Genomic DNA, 27,513 nt, shown 5'->3' with positions numbered 1-27,513 from the left:
GAGCCAGAAAGTGATTACAGAAAACGCAAGACAATAGGAAAGAGCCCGAAATAAAAAAAGAAACTGTGCATGAAGGTCATGAGCATTTAGTCGTCGTGACAAACTATATGGGGAATAATGCGTCGGAAGCCGCGCATAGCATGCCTAAGGCATGAAGTTCAATTTCGGAGCAAGCTGTTCGAGTCCGAAAGAAGGAAATAGAGAAAAGAAAATACATGATGCATGCCGTGATAGGAGTAGAGTGATTTGAACAAAGTTCCTCCTTCACAGTTCGTCCTTGACTGAAGATACAGCACTCCTGACACTGCTCGTCGCATCTTCTACGTGTGACGCAGCGGTCTCAGCTGCTTCGGACGCAACGCTGCTAGCGCTGGCAGCAAGGTCAGCCAGCTGAGACTTGGCGCTTTCAACAGCACCAGCGAGACGGAGGGTGGCACTCTCAACTGCGTTGGGCTCTTCACCGTAGATAGCAGCGCTGGCCTGGGATTGAATGTCCTCAATGGCACCCTTTGCGATATCGATGTAACCAGATTCCTTGCTATAGACAGCGCTGCTTACGTGGGCAGATGCTGTCGAGTAAGCGTCAGTCGCAGCATCTGTGGCCTGTTCAAAGGAGCCTTTGGAAGTTCCGTAGATCCCGACACTGGCAGCGTCAACAGCAGCGTGGAGTTGACCATTGGCATGCTGCATGATATCCTCCACGCTCAGCACATCGGAGATAGCCGCAGCAGCGGCCGAGGATGCAGTCTCATAGGTCTCACTGATGTAGCCAGAAGCAGAGGAGACAGCGGCGGTTGGGTAAGGTGTCTCGTATGCAGCTTGAAGCTTGCTCAACACACTCTCAGTGAATGATGGCTGCTTGCCCACGATCAACTCAGAGATAATTTCGTGCACCGCCTCAAAGTGGGCACGCTGGTCTTTCACCACTTGTTGCAGATACGGTGTTGGTGCGCCATAAATCTGCTCGCTGACCTTGGAAACCAGGTTCTCCCAATTTTCGGATGCTTGGCTGGAAAGAGATTCCAGAGGCCCTGGGGTGGTTCCGTAGATAGCCGAACTAGCTGAGGCGGATGCCAACGAGAGAGAAGAAGAGGCTGCGGAGAGGGCGGCGTTGTATCTTGATGAGGCATCATCAATGATACTCTGCGCTTTACCATCATCAGCCGAAGAGATGACCGAGCTGGCTGAAGCAACAACAGCAACAAGGCTGGCGGAAGCCAAAGAAGAGGCCTGCTCGTATTGAGACCCGGCTTCCTCGACGAGTCCCTTGAAGCTTCCGGGAGCTGGGGTGGGCGTCGGAGAACCGTAAACTGCATCAGATGCCGTTGATACAAAGGCAGAATAGTGATCGTGAGCCAAACCGACTGCCTCGTAGTAGCGGCGCTGCGCATCGAGCACAAAGGGCTGGAAGCCAGAGTCACTGGTTGGCGACGCTGTTTGCCGCACCTGAGCTAGTTGCTCAGATGCCAGACTGAGTCCCTGGTCCAATCGCGACGAGGCGATTGATGATATTTGAGCTAGCGGTCCTGCGGAGGAGGGCGTGGGAGTAGCTCGAACAGCGCGAAGCTTCGACTCTAACTCTTCAGTGGCATACTTGACCGACCCAGAGTAAGCCGCTTCAATAGAGGCAAGGAGCTGGGAATGAGCGGGAGCGCTAGACTGGGCCATCTCGCTAAGAACTTGAGACTTTGCGATTTCATAGAGGATCTTGGCTTGAACCGTAGAATCAGCATATGCTGACCTGGCCTCGCCTATCAAAGATTGAATGACCGGTGTTGGGGTACCATAGATGACCGACGAGGCACTGAAGTTCAGAAACTTGATTAGCGAGTATTCAATTGGGGGTGTAATTTTTAAAGCATAATAGATGGTCTACACTACTTACGCCGCTACAGCCTCAGCGTAATTTTTAGAGGCAGCACTGGAAACCTTCTCTCCCGAACTCAAGGGAGTTCCATAAAGAACCTCAGATGCGGCGGACCATGCATGAGAATACTGGTCACTGGCGAATGACGCAGCCTGATCGCCAACTCCAGGAGTCACGGAAGCACCGTAGATAGCCTCGCTCACAGCCTTGCTTGCCTCGGCGTAAGTGTCGCCAGCTTTGTTCGCCAGGCTATGCAAGGCATCTGAGTCCTCATCATCGAGGATGGGCTCTTGGTAAGAGCCGACATCAGCAGCAGCAACACCAAAGGCTGGTCTCACAGAAGGCTGTTCATCCACAATGGCGTCAGCCAGAACGGACTCAGCATTACCATCAAAACCGTCCTCTTTGGCAACGACAGCGGGTGACGATTCGGCCTCCGGAGCTTCATCGATGTCCTCAGAAGCATCGTCCGGGACTGACGTGGCTTCTTCCTTGTTCACGTCTTCCCTCTGAGCAGCAGAGTCAGATACCGCTTCAGATGTCTCGTCGTGATCCGAATCGACAGATATGTCTTCTAATTCTTCAGGTTCTTCTTGAGACTTGGGTCTCGGAGGCGGGGCTTCGTTTCGAGTGTCAAAGTTGTCACTGACTTCACGAGCGGCGATCTTCCAGAGCCCAACATCCTTAAGTCTGACAAGTTCTTTTGCGGCTTGTTCGGCTACTTGCATGCCGCTGTCCAAGATATCACTTGCCACGGTTCTGGCCTCTGAAACCGACTTGTGGTGTACGCCGACATCCCGGATCTCGTTGCGCCAATCCTCGAGTTGGACTTTCAAAGCATGGTACTTAGCCCAATCCTTGTAGGTGACACCATCCATCCACGCCCAGCGCATGCCGATCTCTTGCAATCCTAGGTCACGGATGCTGTCGAGGACAGCCAGAGTTGAGTCAACGGCGGCACCCACTCGGCGAACAAGTTCCTCATCGAAAGATGTGAACCATTCTCTTAGTGCATGGGCACGATCTCTCACGGAAATGGCGGAAGTTCTGATTTCCCTGACGAGCTGATCTCCGGTCGACTCTTCAACCTCTGGAGCATCCTCATCTGGCATCGATTCCGCCAGGGCATTGATTCGTTTCTTGACCGAAGAAAGCTGCTCAGCTGATACCGATTGAAGTGCAGTAGAAAGGCTCTGACCGTAACTGTTGGCGCTGCTCGCAACGAGGGCAGACACGATTTCCTCAATACGTTCCTCGAGGTCCTCAATACCTTTATCAGCTGCAAGAGCAAACTTGGCCTGCCATCTCTCAAGGTCCGACTCGATCTTGACACGGTCTTGCTGCGCTTGCTCTGTTGCAGAGAGAGTGGGCTGGACAGGAGCTTCGGTCGTAGACGTGGAGGCCACAGTACTCGTGGTGTGAACTGACTCCTCAGTTTGAGTAGTCTTAGAATAGATAGGCTGCAGGGATGAAGTGCTTAAGATGATAGTTAGCGAAAACGCGGACTTCAGAGGTGATGAAAGAACTCAACGTACCTATCAGCTTCCTCAACAACAGCGCGAAGGCGCTTGCCCTCCCTGTAGCTAGCCAAACGCTGGCCGATCTTGACTAATTGTGGCTCTACCTGCTCAGAGTAAAGACCTGTGACGTGAGGCCACAACGAGCTGTTCGCAAAGTAGACTGCGGATGACCAGGTATAGCGCGCGCCGGGCATAACATGGGTGGTTAAAATTCCCTGGCTCGTGGCATAAGTCTTGCCGATGAAAGGTTTTGAGCGGGTGTAAAAAGGCACTAGGTGGTCCCAATAGACAGTCATCGCGGCGGAGTTGGCCTTTTGGTAATACGGAGAGACAACAGTCACACTCTGCTGGACATATGGGTCCACTTTAGCGAGATAGAGCTGATTCGCCTTATCCCGAGCAGATTGCACTCGAGGTGTGATTTGGGCTCGCCATTGCTCAGCACCATAAATCTGGGCTTTTTCAAATGCCGGCGCCCCGTATTTCTCATAACCAGATTTGGCAACTTTCGATGCCGGGGTATAAACCTGTTCGTTCAAGACCTTGACATATGGGCGAGCTTGATCAACATAAGGTGCCGCGTACGTATCATAATAGGGTGTGACATAAGGCTCGACGTGCGATCGAGCGATCAGGTAAGGTTTGCAGACTCGCGGCGACGTTTCTGTAAGTTCTGCGAGGTTGGAAGGGCATTGTAGGAACGGCGTTACAAGTGCATACCAGATGCAAAGTCTAAAAAACCGCAGATATTAGTTGAGTACTTCCCCTAATCGTGATTTGGTACTCACCTCACAACAAGTCCCACTGTCCATCGCAAGAAGCCCTTTCTGCGCGGCCTATTAACCTCCTGTCCATTTGATTTGACCGTTGACTCCGCCACTTGTCCGTTCTCCATCACTACCATCGTGACTATGACTGACCCTTTCGAGTCCACGCGATCTCCTTGAGAGATGTGAGGTCGACCACTGTATTTGCGTGAGGGCTTGCCCTTTCCACACACACACTGAGATCAGGTCGGCTCAACAACGTATTACGCCTGCATTAGAGAGAAGCTCACAGCTCGAATGTGTGGCTTTGGTCGATATTGAAGCTCGAGTCTGAATGAATCAAAGCAAATGAGTATCTGTAGGCGGAATGCTCGCGTCGGTCTTGGCACTAGCCGACTTTCACGGGCCGCGGTCGGATACATACCTAGGCTGGGAAGACTGAGGACCGAGGAAAATAACTGCGTGTTGAATGCAGAATCTAAGGGGAAGATGTTGACTTGGTCTGAGTCTATCAAGTTAAGGCAGTTGAATATGACACAATCAGGAACCGTCTGTCGAATATCAGTGAGGTCATCGGTGGCACTTGTACTGCAGATACACAGATATGCGACCAGTACTGCATGTCCTGGCGTAATTAACCGTATTTTACCTACAACCAGCGCACGTCGGCTGAGTCAGCACAATGGGATAGGGACCAGGCTGAATTGATTGCTTCGCCACTATCAAGCTCCGATCTCCAGGCTCCTAGGTGGGTTGCTGCTATCAAGTCCAGCATAAATACAGTACTGACCACTCATTTCAGCCCAAACGGATTCCCCCTCCTATGTTTACTCCTCTCACACTTCCCGCTTTCCTAGGAACATGGTGAACATCTGATCAACACCGTCGACTCGACGCGAAACCTACTATGGAAGCCTCAGACAGTCAATTCCGCGCTACGGATGCCGGATTCCCCGATCTGATGAATGACCCGGCTTACGATGAAAGGGAAAAGGGATTTGACGATCTGGATACCTGCCGCATTTGCCATGGCGAAGCAACAGACGAGGAGCCGCTTTTCTACCCGTGCAAATGTAGCGGCAGCATAAAGTTCGTTCACCAGATATGTCTGGTTGAGTGGTTATCACATTCGCAGAAGAAACACTGCGAGCTTTGCAAGACGCCGTTCCGCTTTACCAAACTCTATGACCCGAACATGCCCCAGAGCCTCCCCGCTCCTCTATTCGCGAAGCAAGCGTTGATACAATGTTTCCGGAGTGTGGTTACTTGGCTGCGATTTGTTCTTGTCGCCTTCGTCTGGCTGGGATGGCTGCCGTGGTCAATGCGCGCAATCTGGCGGGCCCTCTTCTGGCTTGCTGATGGCCGCTGGTCTGCGAGCGAAAGTGCTCGAAGCCAAACTGCGCAAACTGCTCAAGAGGGTCTTGGGCAGCTGTTTTCAAATGGTAGCGTGGCAAATGCTGCTGTGGTCGACTCGCTCAGCCCGACGGTCTCTAATGCAGCTATCTCGTCTGCAACCGCTGCCCCCACTACGCAATCATCGATTCTCAATTTCGCTGCTGGTGAGCCGCTCATGCTCACTCTCATCAAAAAAGTGATCCCCAACTTGTTCATTCCCGCCTTTACCTCCTCCGTCGGGCAGGGTAACACACCAAACAACTCAACGGCCGGCTCAAGCAAGCCCCGCTACCCATCATGGCTGTCGGACGTAAAATTCCTGAACAACTTGACACCCTATCCTACGATTAATAACATGATCATCGACACATTAGAAGGCCAGCTTATCACCCTGCTTGTGGTCGTTGCCTTCATTCTACTCTTCCTGATCCGTGAATGGGTTGTTCAACAACAACCTATGGCCAATATTGCTGAAGGGGAGCGCGAGGCTGCCCTACAACTGATTGCAAACAATAGGCCGAATGAGGAAGCCGAGATGAGACAGCAAGAGCCAGCTCCCGCTCACCAAGAAGACGATAACGCTGCAGATTTCGGGCCTCATGGCTTGGATGAAGAAGAATTGCCTCGTTTCGCACCTCATTCTCCAGCTCCCTCCTGGAGTGATTCTGATACCGGTCACCCTGATTTCGAGGCATTTGATAGGGAGTTACAGCCAATCGAGTTTGACAACTCAGAGGATGAACGTGAAGATTTTGCCCCCGGTCGTCGCGCCGAGGCTTTCCAAGATATATTGGCTCGTGCTGGTGGGAACCATGAAGAAATGCTACGCATTATCCGCGACGAAGCTCGAGGACATGATTTGGACTGGATTGCAAACGCAATGACCGCAGTCAATCCCAACCAGCAGCCAGCACAAGGAGCCGGGCCTTCTAATCGTCCCGACGACACCAACGGAGCAGAAGTTCCAGAGCTCCCAGAATTCGTCAACAGCGGGAATGCGCATGTCGACGGTCATCAACCCGACACCACTACCGACCAGAACCCGGATAATGCACCGCCAAGTACAGGCGATACTGCTCCTGCTTTTAACAGGCAAGCGGATAATCAACCCGCACAGGGACTCACTGAGCGGCTCATTGATTGGTTTTGGGGAGACATTACACCTGCAGATCACGACAGGGAAGAGCCAGTTCCTGAAGACGATGAGCACATTGTTCAGGATCCGGCTTTGGAAGATCCATTCGTGCCCTTACCGAACCGGATGGAAGGCGCACTAGCAGCTGCTGGCGCAGCTGGGGATTTGGACGCTGGATTGGATCCTAATGATATGGAAGCAATTGAAGGGGATGATTTTGAAGGAATTATGGACCTTATTGGCATGCAGGGCCCTATCTTTGGACTTTTTCAAAATGGCGTCTTCTGTGCCCTTCTCATTGCCTTCACAGTCGCCATCGGTATCTGGCTTCCTTACTTATGGGGGAAAATCGCCCTCGTCTTGTTGGCCAACCCCCTTGAACTCATCGTGGGTGTTCCTATCACTGCTGTTGAACTCGTCGCAGATATCGCTCTCGATACCCTTATCGGTGTCGTAGGATATGTCATGTACTGGCTCAGCTTTGCTTTTAGGGTCTTGCTGAGTCCTCTGAGCACTATCATTCCCATTGGGGAATGGATGCCTCGGGACAAATCAGTCACCACTGCATCGCTTTCCCTCATCGATGCAAGCAGCCAGCGTCTGAACAAGGTGCTCAAAGCGTTTTTGGTCTTCCACGAGTCTGATATTCCCATGTTCTCGGTGCTTTCCCATCAGGCGCTTAAACTACACCAAGCTCGCCTCGTCACATTATTCCAAACCATCTTTGCCACCGTGAAGTTCATTTTTCATGACTTCCCACTCCGCGTTGTGACTTTCGGGATCCCGGGTGCATTGTTCTTCGATGTCGATCTTTCTTATTTCAATGGATTCCTTCAACAGGCACAGCAGCAGTTCAGCAATCTCATCAGATCCCCTCTGTTCTCCATGCCAGGGAAAAGGCTGATGAATGCAAGTGCGGCAAAAGCAGCCTCTGCGACAGTGCCGGTCGATTATGACTTGGCCGTCTGGGACTCCAAGGATCGTGTCATTGCTATCTTGATGGGATACCTGCTTGCGTCCTTGATCGGGCTTCTCTATCTCCGTATTACCGGGCTGATGGCTGGTGCCAATCGCGGACAACGGATTGAGGGTCTGCTTGCCGAGGTGCTGATCCAAGCTGGGGGAGTCATGAAAGTGATTCTCATCATTGGCATTGAGATGATTGTTTTCCCCTTGTATTGTGGTAGTCTCCTTGATCTTGCTCTGCTCCCCCTCTTCTCCAATGCTACCGTGAGCTCTCGGATTGCTTTCACGGCTACGTCTCCGCTCACATCCCTCTTCGTCCACTGGTTTGTTGGCACTTGCTACATGTTCCATTTCGCCCTGTTTGTGTCTATGTGCCGAAAGATTCTGAGAAGCGGTGTCCTTTGTAAGTTTGGGACTCCCAATTTGCCGGCGTTCTGGATTGGAATGCTAACACTTGACTATAGACTTCATCCGTGACCCCGATGATCCGACCTTCCACCCAATCCGCGATGTTCTTGAGCGCAGTATCGCTACTCAGCTTCGTAAGATTGGATTTAGTGCCCTTGTCTATGGTGCCTTGGTCATCGTTTGCCTTGGCGGCGTTGTCTGGGGACTGCACTTTGCACTTGACGGTGTGCTCCCGATCCATTGGTCGGCTAGTGCTCCTATGCTCGAATTCCCAGTCGACCTGTTATTCTACAACTTCGTGTTACCAATGGCGATTCAATCATTCAAGCCCTCAGACGGTTTACATGATTTGTATGACTGGTGGTTCCACAAGTGTGCCCACTTCCTGCGTCTCAGCAACTTTTTCTTCCCTGAGCGACACCTAGAGGAAGAGGGCTATCATGTTCGGCAGACTTGGTGGGGCCTTCTCTCCGGAAGCAAGGGGGACTGGGAACACCCTGTTATCGGCGATGAGCAACAGGCTGCTGCAGAACGGGAAAACCGTGACGTCTACTTCCTGCGCGATGGTCGATATGTGCGTGCCCCTGCTTCCGATCAGGTCCGCATCCCGAAAGGCACCCGCGTTTTCCTGGAAGTCACCGAGGATAATGAGCGCGTTGATAGGAATGTTGATCCTGCTGATGGGCTACATGGTCGATCCAGCACCATGTTCACCAAAGTCTACATCCCTCCTTCTTTCCGAACTCGGATCGCTGCCTTCATCGTGCTCATCTGGCTGTTTGCCGCCACCACTGGAGTAGGCATCACCATTATCCCGTTGATCATTGGTCGGAAGATTATCACGTCGTACTCTTCCAGTTCAGTTCCGGTGAACGATGTTTACGCTTTTTCCAGTGGTCTCTGCGTGGTCGGTGCGTTTGCCTACCTAGCCTATCACACCCGCACTGCATTCCAGTTTGTGCGAGACCATACGACAGCATACCTCCGTTCTCCTCGCCAAGCAGGCCAGAACAGCTTGGGCCTCGTGATGCATGTTGTTCAACTTCTTTACCTCGCTACAGTTGCTGTTGTCTTGCTCCCGTCGCTCTTTGCCCTTCTGACTGAATTGTACATCCTCATCCCAGCACACACCCTTTTCGGTGATGGACAGTCGCATGTTGTTCACGTCGTTCAAGACTGGGCACTTGGAGTGCTGTACGTCCAGATGGCCATCAAATTGACTGTATGGCAGCCACAATCTTGGGCAGCTGCCGCTCTCAATGGAATCTTCCAAAATGGTTGGCTAAAGCCCAATGTCAAGCTTGCCACCCGGGCTCTGGTTCTGCCGATCATCATCCTTACAACTGCAGCAATCGTCTTTCCCCTGTCTTTCGGGTTCATCGCCCGTTGGACCGTGTTCTACACACGCGATGTGCAGCCTAATATCTACCGTTATGCCTACCCCATTACGCTCCTCATTCTACTGTCTGTGTGGGCAATCAATTTGCTGCTGCGTAGAGTGGCAATCTGGCGCACTAACATTCGTGATGAAGTCTATCTCATTGGGGAACGGTTGCATAATTTCAGCGAGAAGCGTGCGCGAGATGTCGGTGTATCGCGTCGGGTTATGACAGGATGATCGAATGGAGAGGTGAATTATTGTTCAGCCTAGATAGCTTCAAGTTTCGGACTACTCCCTTACTTACTCTTTACCTTGGTGCATGTACATTTAAGCCACTCAAATGAAAAGAAAGCACTATTATTCACAGTGGAGCCTTTTCTAGGTATATGGACATACAAGGCGTAGCAGTAATTCTGGCAGAAACCCTCATTCTTTTGGTTTTGGCATTGAAAAGGTGGAGAGTAGTAAACAAAACAAGGTGAAGGAAGACGCCAAGAAAAGAAATATAGGTAGAATGAAACATTGAATCAAGCTATCTATAGAAAAGGGTCTAAACACCCGGTGGCACATTTTATACTTCACTCGTTAGCGTGGAACTCTGATACAATATATGTATACAATACACATTTCATTACCGACATCTCCACACGAAATCACCCGCTGTTGAGGCTCCTGTGACCATACAGTGACAATACCACCGCCATTAGTTGTTGCCTGCCACGTGACCCACTCTGGGCCTCTCGTGATCGCTCATTGGTTAGGCAACAGGATTCCTTTCATGCACAGTTGGTGGTTATCGGCCATCATCCTCAAGGCACCCATTGAATCTGCCTACCTTTTTTCAACTTCTCCTCTCACTCACGAAGTGAGTACTCTCCAGCGACCCTCACCATGCTTTCGTGAATGCGCCCTCTGCACTGTCTTGTGTCCGATACTTGAACCTCTATCTGTGATCCTTATCAATCCCCTCCGCAATCGTTATGTCAGTCCTCCGACATGGTGGAGGAGGCGGCGGCTTCCTCCAGCGACGTCTCACGAAGCTATATACCGATACGAAAACCTCATGCGAAAGCGTCACAACGGCATCGAAAGCCGTCGATGACCCTGAGCTCGTCGCCCTCCACCGGAGTTTCCAGAAACAGAGAGATCGCTTGCTGGCATGGGGTCTAGATTGGAGCGATGCCAGCGCGGCTCAGCCCAACGATATCGACGAATCCTTGACTGCCGCAGGCTTCAGCGATGTCGTTGAGAGTGTCATGTCATCAATCCAAGAACTTCTTAACGATGCCGAACAAATACAACATGTCGATGCGCCACTCCTGCCCTCTAAAGAACGAAAGGTCGATCTTCCGTCAAAAGATACTCTCGGTAGCCGACCCCTCAAGACACAATGGACAGACGATGATATCACTCGCTCAAACACAATCTTGAACGAACTCACTGGCTGCATCGATACCCTGTATGACTTGTCGCGCTCGCGCCGCACGATGGCGTCCAGTATGTCGTCAAGCAGGATGGGTGGGCGGAAGCTGCGTGCTAGCCCCGCATCGCCCTACGATTCTTCCCACGGCTCATTTGGTGAGTCTAAAGAGAAAGTCCAAAGCCCAAAGCAAATGTTCGACCCATTCTCCTACTCGCCCTCGACGCCACACCACGACTCCTCCAATCCCTTCCTCCCGTCGAACCACCTCCTCATTGAGCGCTCGGCTCTTCAACTATATGGAGCAGCTCATGATAACAGCCCTCCGCCATATGAACCTGTTGCGGCGTCTTCCAATTCGCGCGCTATTGGGCGCCTGAATTCCTCGGCGTCGCCCGTTCTTGCCTCCACGAAAGAATCGCATGTAACTGTCCTAGTTGAATTCATCCCCATCATGATGGACGCCGAGATGAGCCCCAGGAGTTCTCGATTGGAAAAACTTCAGCAGTCTTTGGAACAATTGCTGCAGAATGCCCGGATATCTCACCTAGGTCTTATGCGATTCCTGGGCTACTGCATTGACCAGCCCAATGCTCGCTATGCATTCCTCTATCAGATGCCAGTCGACTATTTCCCATTCCTTCAAAATCCCAGTGACTTGTTGAAAGAGCTGACGCCCAAGCCATTGGTGGCTCTCCTTCCTTCAGCTGAAGAATACCGAGAGAAACGAGTCCCAAACCTGGACACTCGCTTTCGATTGGCTTATGATCTGTTAATGTCTGCTCTTCACCTGAGAAGTCAGAACGCCGTACATGGTAACATCAACAGTAGCAATGTGATATTCTTCCCTGGTCGGGATGATGCTAGTGATGACGAGAGCGGACTTGCCCCAGATCTCCGTCGTCCTTATCTAACTTCTCCCGCACGGTTCTCTGGCGATGGACCCACACCTGAGCCCTTGTCTTCGGCAATGTATCGTCATCCAGAGGACAAGAGGTCTGTTGAAGATGATGGCGCTTGGGCATATGATCTGTATTCTCTTGGCCTTATCCTCTTGGAGATTGGACTATGGGCTCCAGTCGGTCGGCTCTGGAAGATGAAATATGACCGTACTTGGTTCAAGCATCGCGTGGAAGATCTCTACGTCAAGAAGCTTGGCCCGAAGTGCGGTGGCGCTTACCTTCAAGCCGTTCAGCTATGCCTTGATGCCCCCAACTTCCATCTCTCGACACAACCCATGACTGATCTTGGTCTTCGTGTGCCTCAAATCTACCACTACCCAGTCCTTGACCTGTCAGAACCTGACGGCACCTTCTCTTTCTCAATGAACTTCATGTACACGATTTGCAAGATTTTGTGGTCTTGCTGCCGAATTGACATATTCTCGGCGCCTGGAGCAGAGGAGTTGGACGACTGTCTCCCACTTGCGCTAGTTCCGACTCCCGAACCCCTAACTATCCAGGACAAGGTCAATGCATACAAAGCAAAGCATGACTTGACCAATTTGGATAAGAAGCTCCCAAGCATTCCTCAGCAGGACTGGACTCCTTCAAATGAGGAAAAGTCTGTTGAGAAGCCTGCTAAGAAGCGCACTGTCAAGAGGCTTCCACACCTGGAAATTCCAGATGACCACTTACAGGAGTGGAATTTCCACATGATGCCCCGGTTGAGTCGTCTCCTTCAAAAGATTCTGAAAGAGTCCTCCGAGTCTTGTGGGGTCAACCTCATCATGACTGGCGAGTCCGCCGAGAGCGCGAGAACAACCATCTGTGTCACTTGCGCTAGCGTGAAGAAGGTACGATTCGCTTTGAAGAAGCACTTCTCTCTCGGTCGAGATGATTGGGATTTGATTGTACTACGTGGCGATATCGAAAGATCCAAGGTGCCTCGCAACAAACGTCGCCGGCCGGCCAAGACTCGTCCCAATGTGTCGAATGCAACTCCCTTTCGCCAGAGAGAGCTTAACCCATGTCACCAGCAAAGACCTCTTTGCGGAGCGTCCATTGGCGCTTTCCAAAACGAAGAGCATTTACCCCCTGTCTCCTATGGTGGCGCCGTCATCGTTGATGGCTTGCCATATGGTCTGACAGTTCATCACATGTTGGAAGCTCCCAGCGAAGACGAAGGCCAAGGCAATAGCCACGGAGACCCGAACCCAGAAGACCCATCAAGGTCGGCGGGTAATTGGCCGCGTGATACAGCCAATACACAGAACCCCGAATTCATGTATAATTATACCGAGGACGATCAGCCTGGAATGAACCTCGAGTTCGAACTTTCCGATCTGGAGGACGGGGACGATGCATCATTCTCGCAAGGTCTTGAGTCTGGGTATGATGAATTTTGGCTCTCGGATGAAGAGTCGTCGGATGATGACTCTCTTGGTGGCGACGATGACGATGACGACGCTGCATCAATCGGCGACACTGCTGGCATCGAACCCGGTGAAGAACCTCGGCTGCTCGTTACCCAACCAGCCATTGACGACGTGCACGATGACTTTTTTCCATCCCCTGAGGATCGAGATGATGAACATCTCGCCTCACACTCCCTTGGCTATGTCCACGCCTCCTCTGGAGTACGTCGCTGGACTCGAAAGGGCCTCAAGCATGAGATTGATTGGGCCCTCATCAAAGTGGACGAAGCCCGCATGGACCCCCGCAATATCATCCTCGATACCACCAGATCCAGTATCGCCCGTCCAGGACGGCCCATTCCACCACAACCCATTTTCTTGAATCAGGTCGCCCGGATGGAGGAGCTAGGTGGTTTGCAGGTTCATTGCTGTGGCCGGACAAGCGGGCTACAAACTGGCCAGATATCCAAGGCCATGACACTGGTCAAGCTGCATGGCCGGCATTCTTTCTCGACGAGCTTTTGCGTCAATGGGAATTTCGGAGGTAAGAGGTGCTCCGCAGATCCATGTTTATGTCTATACGATCCTTAATTAGATACCCTTTGTTTTTTTGTTATGCACACCTTCTTTTGTCTTCCCCTTATAAGCTGGTAAACAAACAGCACCACCACACCTAAGACATACACACACGCGCACACACACATCGCCTCGTATCGAGTAGCGTTTCATGAAGCTAATTATCACTATGATTCAACAGCCCCCGGTGACTCTGGCGCATGGGTCTTCGACCGCCCAACCGGCCGCGTCTGCGGTCACGTCCTCGCCTGGTCCGAAAGGACAAACACAACCTACATCTCCCCGATGGAGGTCACCCTCGATGATATCGCCCGTACCCTCAACGCATCCCTCGTCTCACTCCCCGGCGACCCAGGCAGATCAACGGCCTACGCCGACCCTACCTCGCCGTCCGCCCAATACAGATATCAGGCTCAGCAGCTGCCCGGGGACTTTGGCCGTCTAGCCCTTGGGGCTGGAGGCAGCCCCGGCCCGCTTGTTCCTCCTCATCCACATCACTTTCCTCATCCTCATGGCCACCCTGGCTATGCTCGTCCTCCGCCTCCGCCGCCTCCTCCCCCCTCCTGGCTCGCGCGAAGCCCATGGACCTGTATACCGTGGCCCTGTTCCTCCGATTCCACCATCCCTCTTGAGTGGTCCGCGCAGTGTCGAGAGACAACTTGCTTGAGCTTTGAATTATGTAATGTTGGTATACTTTGGAGATTTATATTTTTCTTTTTTTTTTTTTTTTTTTTTTTTGAATGGGGTATTTTGTGATTATGATATGACTGCATTGATGTTTATGTCGACAATACCCACGGTGAAGCGTCTTGTGTCTTTTTGGTTTGTGTACATCCGTGATCGGCCAATTATATCTACCTTTTATTGTTAGATATCAGGTCAATTTTCAGTCACCTTGAACTTAAATTATCTAGGTTACCAGTCGTAAAACATCACACCACCCCTTCACTTAGTATCCCAGCAGACACCATATTCTTTTGAAACTAGGAGACTTGAGCAGAGCATCCCAAAGCTAGTCCTCAAACATTCGACATTTTGGTGGCTCCGTAGCATTTGCTTCCATCCAGTCGTCTAAACCATCATTTATCTAGCGATAAGATGATAAGCGGGATAAAAGTTGACAAGTATGACCAGACGTCCGACTTATCTTCTTACCGCCACAATAGAGCTCATGATTGTTGAGTGATGAATCTCTTTTCTTCCTTGTCGATCGGTTGGCCTTCGTTTATGGTGCCTGAAAGACAATCTTCCATAAAATGAACCCTAAAATCGTTCATACACAGTGCTCCCTCAGGTACTTCTTGTGCCGCACTCTTTATTGTATCATTCACGCATCCCATGACACACTGGGAAAAGGCCGCGTCAAGTTTCTTGGGATCTTTGCTCGGGTCACCTCTCTCGTGAAACCGGTTTGGAGAAGCCAGATTCGTAGCGATGAGACAACAGAGTAGCTAAATCTTCAATTTGTGGGCTCGTGACAGCGTTCTATACTCTATATAAAGATTCTGAGGATTGAAGTAATTAATATTCGAAAAGATATCACTGACCTTGTAAGTCGGTGTAAGTAGAAGGTTGTAAATTGTGCAGATTATGAATGCAGTGAGAACAAAAGAGCCGTTGGCCCCTCTATAAGGAGAGAGGACGAAAGGTGGTTACGAATGACGTTCAATATTATTGATGATCTGCATCCCTGAAGAGAATCTAGGTGGGAATCATTCCTTTGGAAAACAAATCATGCGGTTGCCACTGATAGGCGGAGTAGAAGAGATCAACGCATGGGCTGTAAGGTAGCACGAAAAGAAAGACAATGCGATATATTGACGTCAGAGTAATTATTATCGATAATTTTAGCTGCAGGACAAGGTAGATCGATATTTTCTATCGCCCATTAGGCTAGAATAGATAGCTGAGCTCTGCGGAATGATCTATTTCCACCACATGATTTTCTGTATAGTGAGTCCATCGGCTACTTCCTGCTCCGCTCGCATCAGTATGTGATAAACGAAGGTAATAGTCGAAGAAAAATAGGCCGATCGGGGCTGTCGATCTTATAGCGGGTCATTCGTGCGAGGACCTGGCCGTACTGTAGTCTAAGTATTTAGCTTGAGTTTCCTCCACTGAAATGAACAGCAGAAAACTCCAGGGGAATACGACGACGCAAATAAGAACTAAGCCTCGGCTCTCTCACTTTTAAATCTATTATAGGCAGCAAGATGAGCACTAGAGCCTCTATCTCGATTTTCTGGTAGATCTATTATCAGAATCTGATAATATAGCTGCCTATTGGCCGTGAAGTGTCAATTTGGCCCCCAACCGACCAAGCCCACGTGTCAGCCCGAATCTGACATCGGACCAGCTTTGGCGCAATCTATAACATTGCAAGGATATCAACGCCTATTGCTTCTTTCGTATCTTCTCTCCCTGAACCCTACTATGCATCGAAGAACAGGCCGCTCAAAATCAAAGAATGGCTGCATTACCTGCAAAATGCGCCACGTGCGATGCGGTGAAGAAAAGCCTAATTGCATGCAATGTATCAAGACGGGGCGCAAATGTGATGGTTACAGCAACCAATCCCAAAAGGAGCTCCGGAAAAAAGTCACAGACCCATATTTTGCGTGGCCAACTGTCAGCCCTGATAACCGACTAGTCCTGGTCCCGGGTTCACGGGAAGAGAGGAAATATATCCACACATTCTGCACACAGACCTCTCCGGCCCTCTCGGGATTCTTTGCATCGGAAGTGTGGAATCGCTTTCTCCCGCAGCTCAGTCATCGAGAGCCGACTGTTCGGCATGCCGTTGCCGCGGTCAGTGCGATGTATGAGCAACAATATCACCCAAATGCTAGTCAGGGCGTCTCTGATAACTTTGCACTTCAGCAATACACCAAGGCCATCCAGAAGTTCCGGCAACAATTGGTGAATCCTCGAGACTCTGATTACGACTGCTTACTTGTCACCTGTCTCTTGTTTGTATGCTTGGAGATGCTCAGGTCCAGTCACGCGAGCGTTCTAGATCATATTCAGGGCGGAATGCAAATACTTCTGAGACAACAGGATGAAAAGACCAACCAACTAAAAAGAGACACCATCGACCAAGAACTATGCCAATCATTCCGCCGACTGAGCATTCAGCTCCCCCTCTTCGGTCGATCTTTGATACCCTTCCACCCTCAAACAGAAACAGCGCTAGACCCAGAACAGATTCCCATCTTCGATAATATTGCGCAAGCTCGAGACTCCATGACGATTCTGATGAACCGGGGCCTGGGATTGATCCGACCCATCGGCATCGATAGGATTCTCCCATCCGAAGAAGTCAATCAGCAACAGATGCACGAACAGCGTATCCTCGCACAGGCATTCTACAACTGGAATGTGGCTTTTACTACGATGATGCAAAAGCCAGCCAAAAGCGTGGGCATTTTGGATTCACGTGCACCCCTAGCCCTCCAAATCAACTATTTTATCTCTATCACATGGATTCTTAGCTGCTTATCACGAGACGAATCCGTCTACGATCAGCATTTCGCATCTTTCGAAGCCAGCGTGGATGCAGCAGAGAAGATCCTCACCCTCAGTGCACAGACAGCCAATCCATCAACTCCTGAGATATTCTCTCTAGACGCTGAAGTTGTCCCAGCAATATACTTGGCCGCAATGAGATGTCGAGAACCAAACATTCGACGCCGGGCAATCGCGGTTCTGTCCAACTACCCTACAAAGGAAGGACTGTGGGGCCAGGGAGAGCGCCAATATCAAATTGCTAAATTGATACTAGAGATAGAAGAGCGACACTATCAGCATCTTCCAGTGGAAGAAAGGATTCCTCGTGATTCACACCGGGTGTATGAAGCTCTGATCTTTCCAACAAAAGGTACCTACCTGGACCCGTGCCCGGTAACGATTATGATGAAGCCACATGGGCTCCAAGGGCCATGGGCTACCCGGGTTGAATATGTGGAGCTGCCAAAGCTGAAATAGAAATTTGAAGGTTTAGACAGCAGGAATAGAATCCATGAATTGTCGGCATTTTCCCAAAAAAGTCTTCTTCTAGTATGTCTTCCCGTAGGATGCTGCTGTGTAAATCATCGTTGCCTAGCTAGATCATAAGCCATGAGCCACAGTAAGCCCAACATAATCACCCTTCAATATCTAGACCGTCTCTGTTATGCCACCTCTAAAAGATTACGGGCAAGCCAATAAGCGACGTCCACCTGCTGACTTCCCCCGTTAAAGTGGATCTGGGGAGCTCAGACAAAAGTTATATTTTGGCGCCGGAGAAAATTACGGAGCAACCAATGAAAGTGTCCCTCCACTAGGCTGCATCTATAAAATTTGATCAACTCATTTTTCTGTCCGAGAATGCCCAATTAGAGATTGCAGTCTCTTCGTGAAGCCTGAAACGTATGAAGCTAGATACTACAAAATTGACACCAAAGACTAGATATGTCATAGAGGCGGAGCAGGCCTTTCCTTAAGATTTGACTATTTTTGTTCATTGGATATCTCTATCGAAATTGACACCGTCGAAAAACTGTCCAGCGACCTGCCTATAAAAGCGTTGACTTAATCCATGAGATCCATTTCTTTTGGTTTCAAATCACACACTTGTCCCCAGACCACTCCAGCAAATCTGCCTTTCAATTCTTGAAGTTTTCATTCTCAAGTTTTATATACCAAGCTCGCCAACATGTCTTATACCATTCAGCAACTCATTGAGATAAATCAGGGATGCACTGCACTGAAAGATGATTTGGAGCCTTCATATGGATATGTCCCCACAAAGGGAGCAGGAATGGCGTTCTGCATCCTCTTTGGTCTATCTATGCTTGCACATACTTTCCAATTTTGCTGGAAGCGCACATGGTGGTGCAGTGTCTTTGCCATCGGATGTTTAGGTAAGAAATCTTCCTCAACCCAGTTACCATGAAGCATACTGATGAAGTTCTATCTTAGTCGAACTCATTGGTTGGGCTGGCCGGACATGGTCCTCTGACTGCCCATATAACTCGACAGCATTCATGATCCAGATCTCAACTTTGATCATTGGTTAGTAGAATCAATTCCCGGTTCATATCATATCCTTCACCCTGAAGCTAATCAAGATCTCAAATTACAGGTCCAACTTTCTTCACAGCAGGAATCTACATCCTCCTGGGTCGATTCATCCAAATCTTCGGCCGCGAGTCCTCCTTCCTCTCGCCAAAGCAATACCTTTGGATCTTCTGCACATGTGACGTAATCTCACTCGTCGTCCAAGCAGCCGGTGGTGGCCTTGCATCTTCCGAATCGGACAAAATCGGCGGAGACACGGCACCAGGCACAAACACCATGGTAGCCGGTATCGTCTTTCAGCTGATCTCTATTACAATCTTCGTCGGGTGTGCAGGTGACTTCCTCCGTCGAATTATCAGACTTGGATATCTGAGCTCGGCTTCGGGGTCTTTCATGATGCTGATGGGTGCGATGGTTCTGTCGGTTGTTTGTATTTACATCCGGAGTATTTACCGTACTGTGGAATTGGCGCAGGGGTGGAGTGGATATCTCATTACGCATGAGTCTTACTTTATTGGGCTTGATGGTGTCATGATGGTTATTGCTGTTGGAATTTTCAATGTTTTTAATCCTGGCTGGTTGCTTTCTTCTGTTGGGGGTGCTGGTTTACCTGTTTCTCGGCCGACTGCTGAGGTGAAGCCTGTACGCTATTGAGGTGGGATACCCCAATGTAGCACATAGGCTTCAGAATGTACGAGGGTAGGATGCCCGGTCAATATATTCTGTAGACTCAAGACAGGTGTTTCAGTTACTTTAATTCGCACTTTGTCCAATCCATATTGCTTCCTGCATACTGTACGGCTATTTCAGATGGTAACTCTACAAAAATTATTCCTGTCAATCCCTACATGACTTTCACGTTACCTCTAGAGTCCAAGTCATACCTTGGTAAGCCCTTTTTGATGTTGTTATATTGCATTTCAAGCTTTTTCGCTCAGCAGTGTGAAGTGTTCGTGTCTGATTCATGGGTCGCATTAAACCGGGTCCTCCAACCTCCCCAGCAGCAAGTATGAGGAGATTACTATGTATGCGCCCTAAATCAGCAGTTAGTATGATGCAGGATGATTCTGTATGTTAATTGTGGCGAGTACGAGATCATTGGTACCAAACTCGGCAACCAACATAATCAACGCCAGCCTAGTTCCCGCTCATCAGGTATGTTTTTCCTGAGCTGAGGCTCATAGAAGCCGAAACCTAGGCTCCGTCGTGCGCATGCGCGTTCTCGGATTCATCTCCGGCTTCTTCTTCTTCCTCTTCTTCGTCCACGCTCTCCCACTCGTCATCGAGTTCGCCCACGGCGAACTCTTCAAAGTCTGCCTCTTCCATGACTTCGTCTCGAAGCAAGCTGAGTAACTGCAAGAGTCCGGCTTGCGTGCCAAATGTGCCTTGCCCTGGAGGGTTCTGACTGGAACTTTGTGTACCTTCAGTCGATGCTGAAGGGTCTGCTCCATCATGAGAGGTTGGAGTAGCTTTGTTGACGAGGTCAGGAGCTAGGCTGACGATGCGGATGGCTTTGGTGGGGAAGACACGAGCCGGGTTTGCGCCTGGGGCGGCGGGAATTCCACCGGGTTGAGTGGAGTCGCGCCAGCCAAGGGTCTGTGTTTGTCTATGTAAGCCCATTCGTTTCTTCATAATTCAGATGTTTGATCATTGAACTCACGGTGTAAGTGCTCATAATTGCATCATCGGCCAACGCCATGTAGCTGATTGGGACGGCAAGTTGAGGTGCGGAGCTGGTGAGCAGCGAGTAGGAAGCGCGGGTGGGATGTTCAACATCCTGAATCTTATCGTTATCATCAAGAGCAACGACGTAGATACGATCCTGAATCTCAAACATGACTCGGTGATTGCGGACTGATAACCAGCCTCCGAGGTCAAAGCTTGACCCATCTGACTCGCACTCAAGAATGGAGCTGTTCGCTGCCAGGCTGGCTTGGTCATGAACTGCCTTGCGCCAGTTGGAACAAATGAATACACGACCGGCACGAGAGAAGCCGACAAAGAGATTGCCGCGAATCATACCCGATCCCCATTCATCCTCTCCGTGCCAGACGTGTTCAGGGTCACTTGGCGCAGGAAGAGGGCCTTTTTCAATCTTGATTGGCACCAGCCCATCCTTGCTTGGGGTTCCAGGTGGGAAGAAACGATGCGATGGGCCGAGTCGCGCAGCTCCAGCCAGAGCTGCGCCTGCAGAGGGGAATGTGGCCGGGGGTGGGCGGACGTGGTATCTGTCAGTGCAATGGGCCGGTTGCAAGTTGCCCAAGAATGCACCAGTTTCCTTGTTGTATGCAAAGTATCCCTTCTTTCCCATTGAATAAATCACCGCGTCCTTGCTCTGGTCTAGGTGGCCGACACCGTCTTTCTCTATCTTCAAGTGCGTGGTCAATTTTGGAGGCCGCTGCGTCATATCGTAAACAAAACCCTGTCCCTTGTTAGACACAACGCAAAGGTTCCAATGAGACAGCTGGAAGCCTCTAGTCTGACAATCGTGGTTCAAGATCGCAATGCGACGGAACTCTCCGCGCATGGCGCCTTCTTGGTCCGTCTGCCAGACCTCCACGGAATCTCCTTCGCTATCAAACACGGCCATTCCATCCTGATACTCCAGGTGGGCGTATGGTCGGACCGAGTCACCATCGGTATCCAGCACCGAGGGAAGTCGCCATAAGATGTCGCCCGTGTCCATATCAGTGACGTTCAATCCTCCAGCATGAGAGGTGGAAACAAAGAACCGGCGCTTGAAATCGGCTTTGAATCGCCAAACAGGATCATTGCCAACTTGAAGCACAGACTCCTGGCTCACTGGACGTGTATCGGCCCAATTACGAGCGAGTAGTGTTTGGCGCTTGCATAGATCCTTCCATGACGTTGTGTTCTCAAATACTTTGGCAAAACTGTGTGTGTCGGAGAGGAACGAAAAGTCCCGGGAACCTCCAGGGGGGTGAGACGTCTTCGAGTCGGAAGTGTAGATTGCTTCTTGGTGGGTGACGTCGATAAACTGATGCCAGGCCTTCGAGGTAGCAGTGAGAGACGCGAGGGCCGAGACGGGTGTGAACTCCAGAATTTGGAGGACAATCTCTGGGGGGAGGATGGTGAGAGGGTCTACCACGGGTGCGCCGACGGTCATCTTCGTAGATTTTGTGACACCAAGGGTGTTGAAGGAAATAAGTGACGATGGTGGGGAATCGCAGTATTTTGTCTGTCCCCACCGCCCTAGCCATGACGTAGTTTCTACAACCACGTGCTAGAGAAGCTTGGATGAGCTTTCTTATTTTAAGCTTAAGTTGATGCGGCGTCAAAGATATCCGGCTATCAGTGGGATAAGCTTTCGGCACAAAGTGGTGAATTCCACGAAAGACAAATCGAAAAATTATACGGAGTGTGCACCTGGTCACATATAGACGGAACACGCAATAGAACAGAACGTTCTCTAATATTTTGTCTAAGCTCTCTGCAGAAAATCTGTCCTAGGCTCTCATTCAGCCATCCATGCTGCCTTTTGAAGGCAGATTATTGGGCCAATTTATGACGTTGCAATCTTTTGAAGTATATATCACTAAGTCTGGCATCTTGAAAGATATATGCAACTGCAGGAACTGAGAAAAAGGCACAGTATCCAAAGTAACGCTTGGGAACCATATTTTCAGCCTTCGTGCTACTAAGCACCATCGAGGGATTGGGGGAAGATGATCCGCGAATCTATGCGCTCTAAGCAGATGAAGTATTACAGGCTTTTTCAATTAGCTCAGTTTATAGGGAATACTGGCCCACAACAGTGTCCTTCTCCTTTGAGAATTCCTAGTCATTGTCATGACTCTCGGGTACAAGGTTTTATGATGGAATGTTATGAAGACCTGTCAGCAAAAAGCACTAATCAAATGCCAAATTATCCTTAACTTGCAAACTTACGAACTAAATGCATTGAATTGCCCTTTCAACAATCCTAACCCTGTAGATACAGACAGAGCATAGATTTGTGAAATGACAAACTCGGTTAATGATAAACGACGAGCCTCCACATTTTGTACTTAAGTAGTTCTATTTGGGCACCTGTGAGATCTCCACCCCCAACCCCGCCCCCTCACTTCACTTCATAATGGGCAATCCAACCCTCGAAGACTTCGCCGCTCTCCAGTTCGACTACATTATTATAGGCGGAGGAACAGCCGGTCTAGCAGTCGCTGCACGTCTGAGCGAAGACGCCGAAGTCCAAGTTGGAGTCATTGAAGCCGGCCCATCAGCCCTAGACAGAGAAAACAACGGAGCAATCAATATACCCGGCCGATATGGCGAAACAATTGGATCTGAATATGACTGGCAATTCGAAACAATATCCCAGCCAGGTCTTGGAGGACGCTCGCTGCCCTGGCCGCGAGGTCGTGTTCTAGGCGGCACAAGTGCACTCAACTTTATGGCGTGGAACCGCGGCCATCGTGATGATTATGATGCGTGGGCTACATTGGGTAATCTGGGGTGGGGATGGGAAGATCTTCTGTACGCATTGCCATGTTTAGATTGATTTCTACTTTGCCTATGAAGTACAGTGAGCTAACTTATCGTAGACCCTTCTTCCGTCGCAGCGAGAACTTCCACCCGCCTAGCGCTGCTCATCAGGAATATTATAAGTCTGCTTATGATCCCGAAGTTAACGGAACAGGTGGGCCTCTACAGACGTCGCATGTTAAACAATACGGCATCGCGCACCAGTATTGGCATGATACGCTCAATAAACTCGGAGTAGAATCTATTCCTGATAGTCTGGCAGGTGCTAACAGTGGTGCGTGGAATATGATTTGCACGCTAGATCCAGGCCGTCAGGAGCGTAGCTATTCTGCTTCGGCGTACTACTCACCCATAGCTGGACGCAAGAACCTGCACATTCTCACCGAGGCCACAGTCTTGGAGGTTATACTCGAATTGGGCGACGATAGTGACTGGGCTGCAAGAGGAGTCCAAGTTCGTTGTGGCAAAGAAGAAGCTAGCATCATAGCTACTCGAGAGGTTATCCTCAGTGCTGGAAGTGTGCAATCTCCACAACTCCTGGAATTGTCGGGGATAGGTCAGCGGGATATATTGGAATCTGCTGGTATTGATGTCAAAATTCATAATCCCAATGTTGGAGAGAATCTACAGGACCATATGAGTATGCGCGCTTCAATTCAACTCCATCCCTCAGCTGACAATCATAGTGACCGCTACTATCTTCGAAATACCACCTACCTTCCCTACTCGTGACGACATCCTCGGTGACCCTATTCAACGCACTGCTGCTGACCACGCCTATTACGCCTCGCAAACGGGACCGTGGACTGTGATGCCATGCTCTGTGGCCTACACGCCACTCTCACAAATCTTGCAAACAGACGAATGCGCTGAGCTATATAACGATGCTCAAAGGATTGCAAAAGAAACTGGCCGGATATCCGATGCCCTTTTAGCCAGCCAGTTTGAGCCAGGCAAAACACGCGGCCAGATCGAGTCCCTCTTCGATGTTGGAAACTGGAGCCCATATTTTGTCTCTGAGTCGGGCAAGAAGTATGCCACGATGCTTCAAATGCTGCAGTATCCGTTCTCTCGGGGGTCAATCCATCTGCCTCCGAAAGGTGACAAGCAGAAAACCACGGTTGACGACAAGCCTGTTATTGACCCACAGTATTATCTTGGTGCTGGTGAGATCGATAAAAGAATCATGGCAAAAGCGCAAAGGTGGGCAGATCGAATCTGTCAGACTGAGCCTTTGGCCCATATTGTCCGGGGTCGTGTCTTTCCTACGCCTGCTGAAACGTCTGATTCTGAGGAAACTGTGTACGATAAGTTTGTCTCTAACTATACAATCACCGACTGGCATCGTACGTTCCGCTCCCGCTTCCTGGTATATTGAATCTCCTGTTGCTAATTTTCACGTAGCTATTGGTACCTGTGCTATGGGCGGATACCAGAACGCTAAAGCTGGAGTCGTCGACGAAAGACTTCGAGTGTACGGTGTTCGCGGCTTGCGGGTTATCGATGCTAGTATCATGCCATTGCAGATCGGAGCGCATATTCAAGCAACTGTCTACGCGATTGCTGAGAAGGGGGCGGAGATGATTAAAGAGGATTATGCAAGCAGAGGATAGAGACTTAATTCTGACGCATGATGCTATACACCACTAAGAAAACATGTAGTTACGCACGTGAAGACACATAGTATCTCCCAGCAAGAACCCAGCATAACAAGCATGGCTCTCAGGAATTGGATATTTCAATCGAAGCCGCGAATATCCAGGGGTGACCCTTGCAGCTCCGATCATGGCAATCCCGGGGGCATCAAGTGGGTCAATAGTAGCATTAGCACAAGTACATCAAAATATGCAAAAAGCAGGCACCATAACGCAGTGAAATAAAATATCCGGCTCAGGGTTTTCCCTCGGAGATGCGCCGATCTCGCATCGGCTAATGCCTAGTCAGGCCTATCGTGGGGATAGCGCTTCCCGCTAACACGAGGGGCAAAAGAGGTATAAACGGGACGATTTCCACCGAGACTCTGAAAGCTTTTCCAGCTTAGCGCAGACCATTTGACAACCTCTTCCTAGTTGAGTCATTCGTGAATCGTCACACGAAACATCTTAATCCGACGCGGAAACTGATTCCCGCGTGGCTCGAACCATATATACTGCCGGGGATCTTTCCTTTCACTGGGCAGTTATTGCATACACATTTTTTATCCGGCATTATGATTTCTGGAATCGCGCATGTCAACATTACTATCCCGAAGGATACCTTGCATCATGCCCAGGAGTTCTATGGTACTACTCTCGGGCTGATCTCGGCGCCGGTACCTGAGTTGCAGAAGGGGACTATTCTATGGTAAGCCGACTGAACTATAGACCCAGGAGAATGTACCTAACCTGCTGTATAGGTTCAACCTCGGCTCCAGTGGACAGCAAATACATGTTACAATCGGTTCTACTGATCCCACATCTACCCGGCATCCGTGCTTTAAGCTCGATAGCCGTGAGGAACTTGATGAGATTAAGACGAGCATCTATGAACATCATATTCGGGGTGGACCTGCAGCACCACTGGCTGCTGATAAGCCTGGAGAGCAGGATTCTGGTAAGTTACTCGTTCATAACCGCGGTCCATACTTCCGTGTGCTCATGCATCATAATTATAGGGACCCAGGGAAAGGAGTATCCCACACGCTTTTTTGCCCGCGATTATGGAGGTAATTTGCTTGAATTCACTATGTAAATACTTTGATCTTGAAATGCGAATTGAATGAATTGCACTACACACATAATCCATGGCCTTGACTTTTGCCAAGAAAAAGACCTACAGCCCTGATGTTATTAGCCAGGGTGGTATGGATCGATCTGATGAGGTTGGGTTTAAGTTATAATATCACATTAAGATGAGCGTATTGGATATACATGAGCTAGCCAAGACCTAATTGTTATAAGGTTGAGTCAATATGCGTAATAAACACAGTGAACCAACCCTGTTACCCCACATCGTCATGACTCAACATGACTCTACATGACTCAGGCACCCTCTCCACTCCTCCACCCAGTACTGTTTATAAGACTGCTCTTGCAGGGAGTAGCTGCTCATAAACTCCAATCCAGTTTAGGGAATACACCACACTACACTCCTCCAACTCAATTCCTGCAAATTCCATGACAATAGCTTCAACCGCAACCTCAACCATAACTACACCCCCCACCATGTCCCTAACCTTCTACGACATCGCCCTGGCACCCCCAGTTGAAAAAACGGCCTGCTCGCCAAACCCCTGGAAAACCCGCTACGCCCTGAACTTCAAAAAAGTCCCCTACAAAACAACCTGGGTGCCCCTGCCCGACATCAGCAAGGTCCGCGCGCCCCTCAACATCCCCGCTTCCCGCAAATTCGCCGACGGATCCCCCTACCACACCCTCCCCATCGTCTCAGACCCAACCACGGGCCGCACAATAGGCGACTCCTTCGAAATCGCCGTATACCTGGAAGAACAATACCCATCCTCGGGAGCCGGGGAGCTTTTCCCAGCCCAGGACCTTGATTTTGTGTTTGGACGGGAACTAGAGCTTTTCGCGCCGATCGCGGTCGCGGATGTCAGTGAGGATGGGCCTATTCCAGCATACGTGCGGTTCAATACGAATGTAGATAGTGCGTTTACTGCGCATGCGCAACTGATGGGGGGTGGGTTGCCTTTGGATCCTGCTAGGGCGCAAGAGACCATAACGGAGTTTGAGAAGAGGATTGGAGTGCCGTGGGATGCTATGGTTCTTAAAGGGGAGGCGAGGGGGAGTTGTTGAAGTCGTTTGAGGAGACACTAAGTGGGCTTGCGAGTTTGTATAGGAAGGATGCGAGTGGGCCATTTGTATTGGGGACTCGGGCTACTTATGCGGATTTCATTGTGGGGGGTTGGTTGCGTATGTGTCGAGGTGCCTTACCTGGGGAAGAGTGGGACGTGATCAAGGGGTGGTATGACGGTTTGTTTGGAAAGTTGCATGAGGCGCTGGAGGTATTTGCACAGATGGACTAGATTTGGATAAAGAATAAACATGTACTCTGAAATTCGATAATCTAACTTATTACGGCTACTATAAATTACGGTGCCTCGTTGGAGGAATCTGAACAATACACCTAAATCAAATCAAGTTAGCAAAAACATGACCGCGA

At 50.0% G+C, this 27,513-nt stretch overlaps 9 protein-coding genes across 9 annotated transcripts; 7 read left to right on the top strand and 2 right to left on the bottom strand.

The window, feature by feature from the left end:
* Positions 1-264: 264 nt before the first annotated feature.
* Positions 265-4,291, bottom strand: N7446_006497 (uncharacterized protein; the record flags this gene model as incomplete). The annotated part of the gene is made up of 4 exons (XM_058515245.1): positions 265-1,804; positions 1,886-3,343; positions 3,403-4,119; positions 4,176-4,291. 4 exons carry the CDS (start codon positions 4,289-4,291, stop codon positions 265-267), a joined length of 3,831 nt encoding a protein of 1,276 aa, XP_058372423.1.
* A 657-nt stretch (positions 4,292-4,948) lies between these two features.
* On the top strand, positions 4,949-9,794 carry N7446_006496 (E3 ubiquitin-protein ligase SSM4). The gene is made up of 2 exons (XM_058515244.1): positions 4,949-8,053; positions 8,115-9,794. The coding sequence occupies exons 1-2, from the start codon at positions 5,062-5,064 to the stop codon at positions 9,674-9,676; spliced, it is 4,554 nt and encodes a 1,517-aa protein (XP_058372422.1). The 5' UTR covers positions 4,949-5,061; the 3' UTR covers positions 9,677-9,794.
* Positions 9,795-10,259: 465 nt separating this feature from the next.
* N7446_006495 (uncharacterized protein) lies at positions 10,260-14,719 on the top strand (the record flags this gene model as incomplete). Its single annotated transcript, XM_058515243.1, has 3 exons — positions 10,260-13,759; positions 13,973-14,479; positions 14,706-14,719. The coding sequence occupies exons 1-3, from the start codon at positions 10,420-10,422 to the stop codon at positions 14,717-14,719; spliced, it is 3,861 nt and encodes a 1,286-aa protein (XP_058372421.1). The 5' UTR covers positions 10,260-10,419.
* A 1,559-nt stretch (positions 14,720-16,278) lies between these two features.
* N7446_006494 (uncharacterized protein) lies at positions 16,279-17,775 on the top strand (the record flags this gene model as incomplete). Its single annotated transcript, XM_058515242.1, has 1 exon — positions 16,279-17,775. The coding sequence occupies one exon, from the start codon at positions 16,279-16,281 to the stop codon at positions 17,773-17,775; it is 1,497 nt and encodes a 498-aa protein (XP_058372420.1).
* Positions 17,776-18,484: 709 nt separating this feature from the next.
* On the top strand, positions 18,485-19,503 carry N7446_006493 (RTA1 domain-containing protein; the record flags this gene model as incomplete). Its single annotated transcript, XM_058515241.1, has 3 exons — positions 18,485-18,692; positions 18,751-18,843; positions 18,914-19,503. 3 exons carry the CDS (start codon positions 18,485-18,487, stop codon positions 19,501-19,503), a joined length of 891 nt encoding a protein of 296 aa, XP_058372419.1.
* Positions 19,504-20,043: 540 nt separating this feature from the next.
* On the bottom strand, positions 20,044-21,976 carry N7446_006492 (F-box protein; the record flags this gene model as incomplete). Its single annotated transcript, XM_058515240.1, has 2 exons — positions 20,044-20,445; positions 20,510-21,976. The coding sequence occupies 2 exons, from the start codon at positions 21,974-21,976 to the stop codon at positions 20,044-20,046; spliced, it is 1,869 nt and encodes a 622-aa protein (XP_058372418.1).
* Positions 21,977-22,945: 969 nt separating this feature from the next.
* Positions 22,946-24,965, top strand: N7446_006491 (GMC family oxidoreductase; the record flags this gene model as incomplete). Its single annotated transcript, XM_058515239.1, has 4 exons — positions 22,946-23,343; positions 23,412-23,992; positions 24,039-24,698; positions 24,757-24,965. 4 exons carry the CDS (start codon positions 22,946-22,948, stop codon positions 24,963-24,965), a joined length of 1,848 nt encoding a protein of 615 aa, XP_058372417.1.
* A 596-nt stretch (positions 24,966-25,561) lies between these two features.
* Positions 25,562-26,082, top strand: N7446_006490 (putative glyoxalase family protein; the record flags this gene model as incomplete). Its single annotated transcript, XM_058515238.1, has 3 exons — positions 25,562-25,695; positions 25,748-25,944; positions 26,006-26,082. 3 exons carry the CDS (start codon positions 25,562-25,564, stop codon positions 26,080-26,082), a joined length of 408 nt encoding a protein of 135 aa, XP_058372416.1.
* A 473-nt stretch (positions 26,083-26,555) lies between these two features.
* N7446_006489 (uncharacterized protein) lies at positions 26,556-27,146 on the top strand (the record flags this gene model as incomplete). The annotated part of the gene is made up of 1 exon (XM_058515237.1): positions 26,556-27,146. The coding sequence occupies one exon, from the start codon at positions 26,556-26,558 to the stop codon at positions 27,144-27,146; it is 591 nt and encodes a 196-aa protein (XP_058372415.1).
* Positions 27,147-27,513: the final 367 nt, after the last annotated feature.

The sequence above is a fragment of the Penicillium canescens genome (genome assembly GCF_028828765.1).
Source record: "Penicillium canescens strain IBT 15451 chromosome Unknown utg000004l_segment0_segment0, whole genome shotgun sequence".
Taxonomy (NCBI): Eukaryota; Fungi; Ascomycota; class Eurotiomycetes; order Eurotiales; family Aspergillaceae; genus Penicillium; species Penicillium canescens.
Note: the sequence above shows the minus strand (reverse complement) of the source record. Positions and strands in the feature narration are given on the sequence as shown.

Coding starts and splice junctions, on each gene's coding strand:
- N7446_006496 (XM_058515244.1), top strand. CDS start 5,062: ATGGAAGCCTCAGACAGTCAATTCCGCGCTACGGATGCCGGATTCCCC. Junction 8,054..8,114: donor TCTGAGAAGCGGTGTCCTTT/GTAAGTTTGGGA, acceptor ACTTGACTATAG/ACTTCATCCGTGACCCCGAT.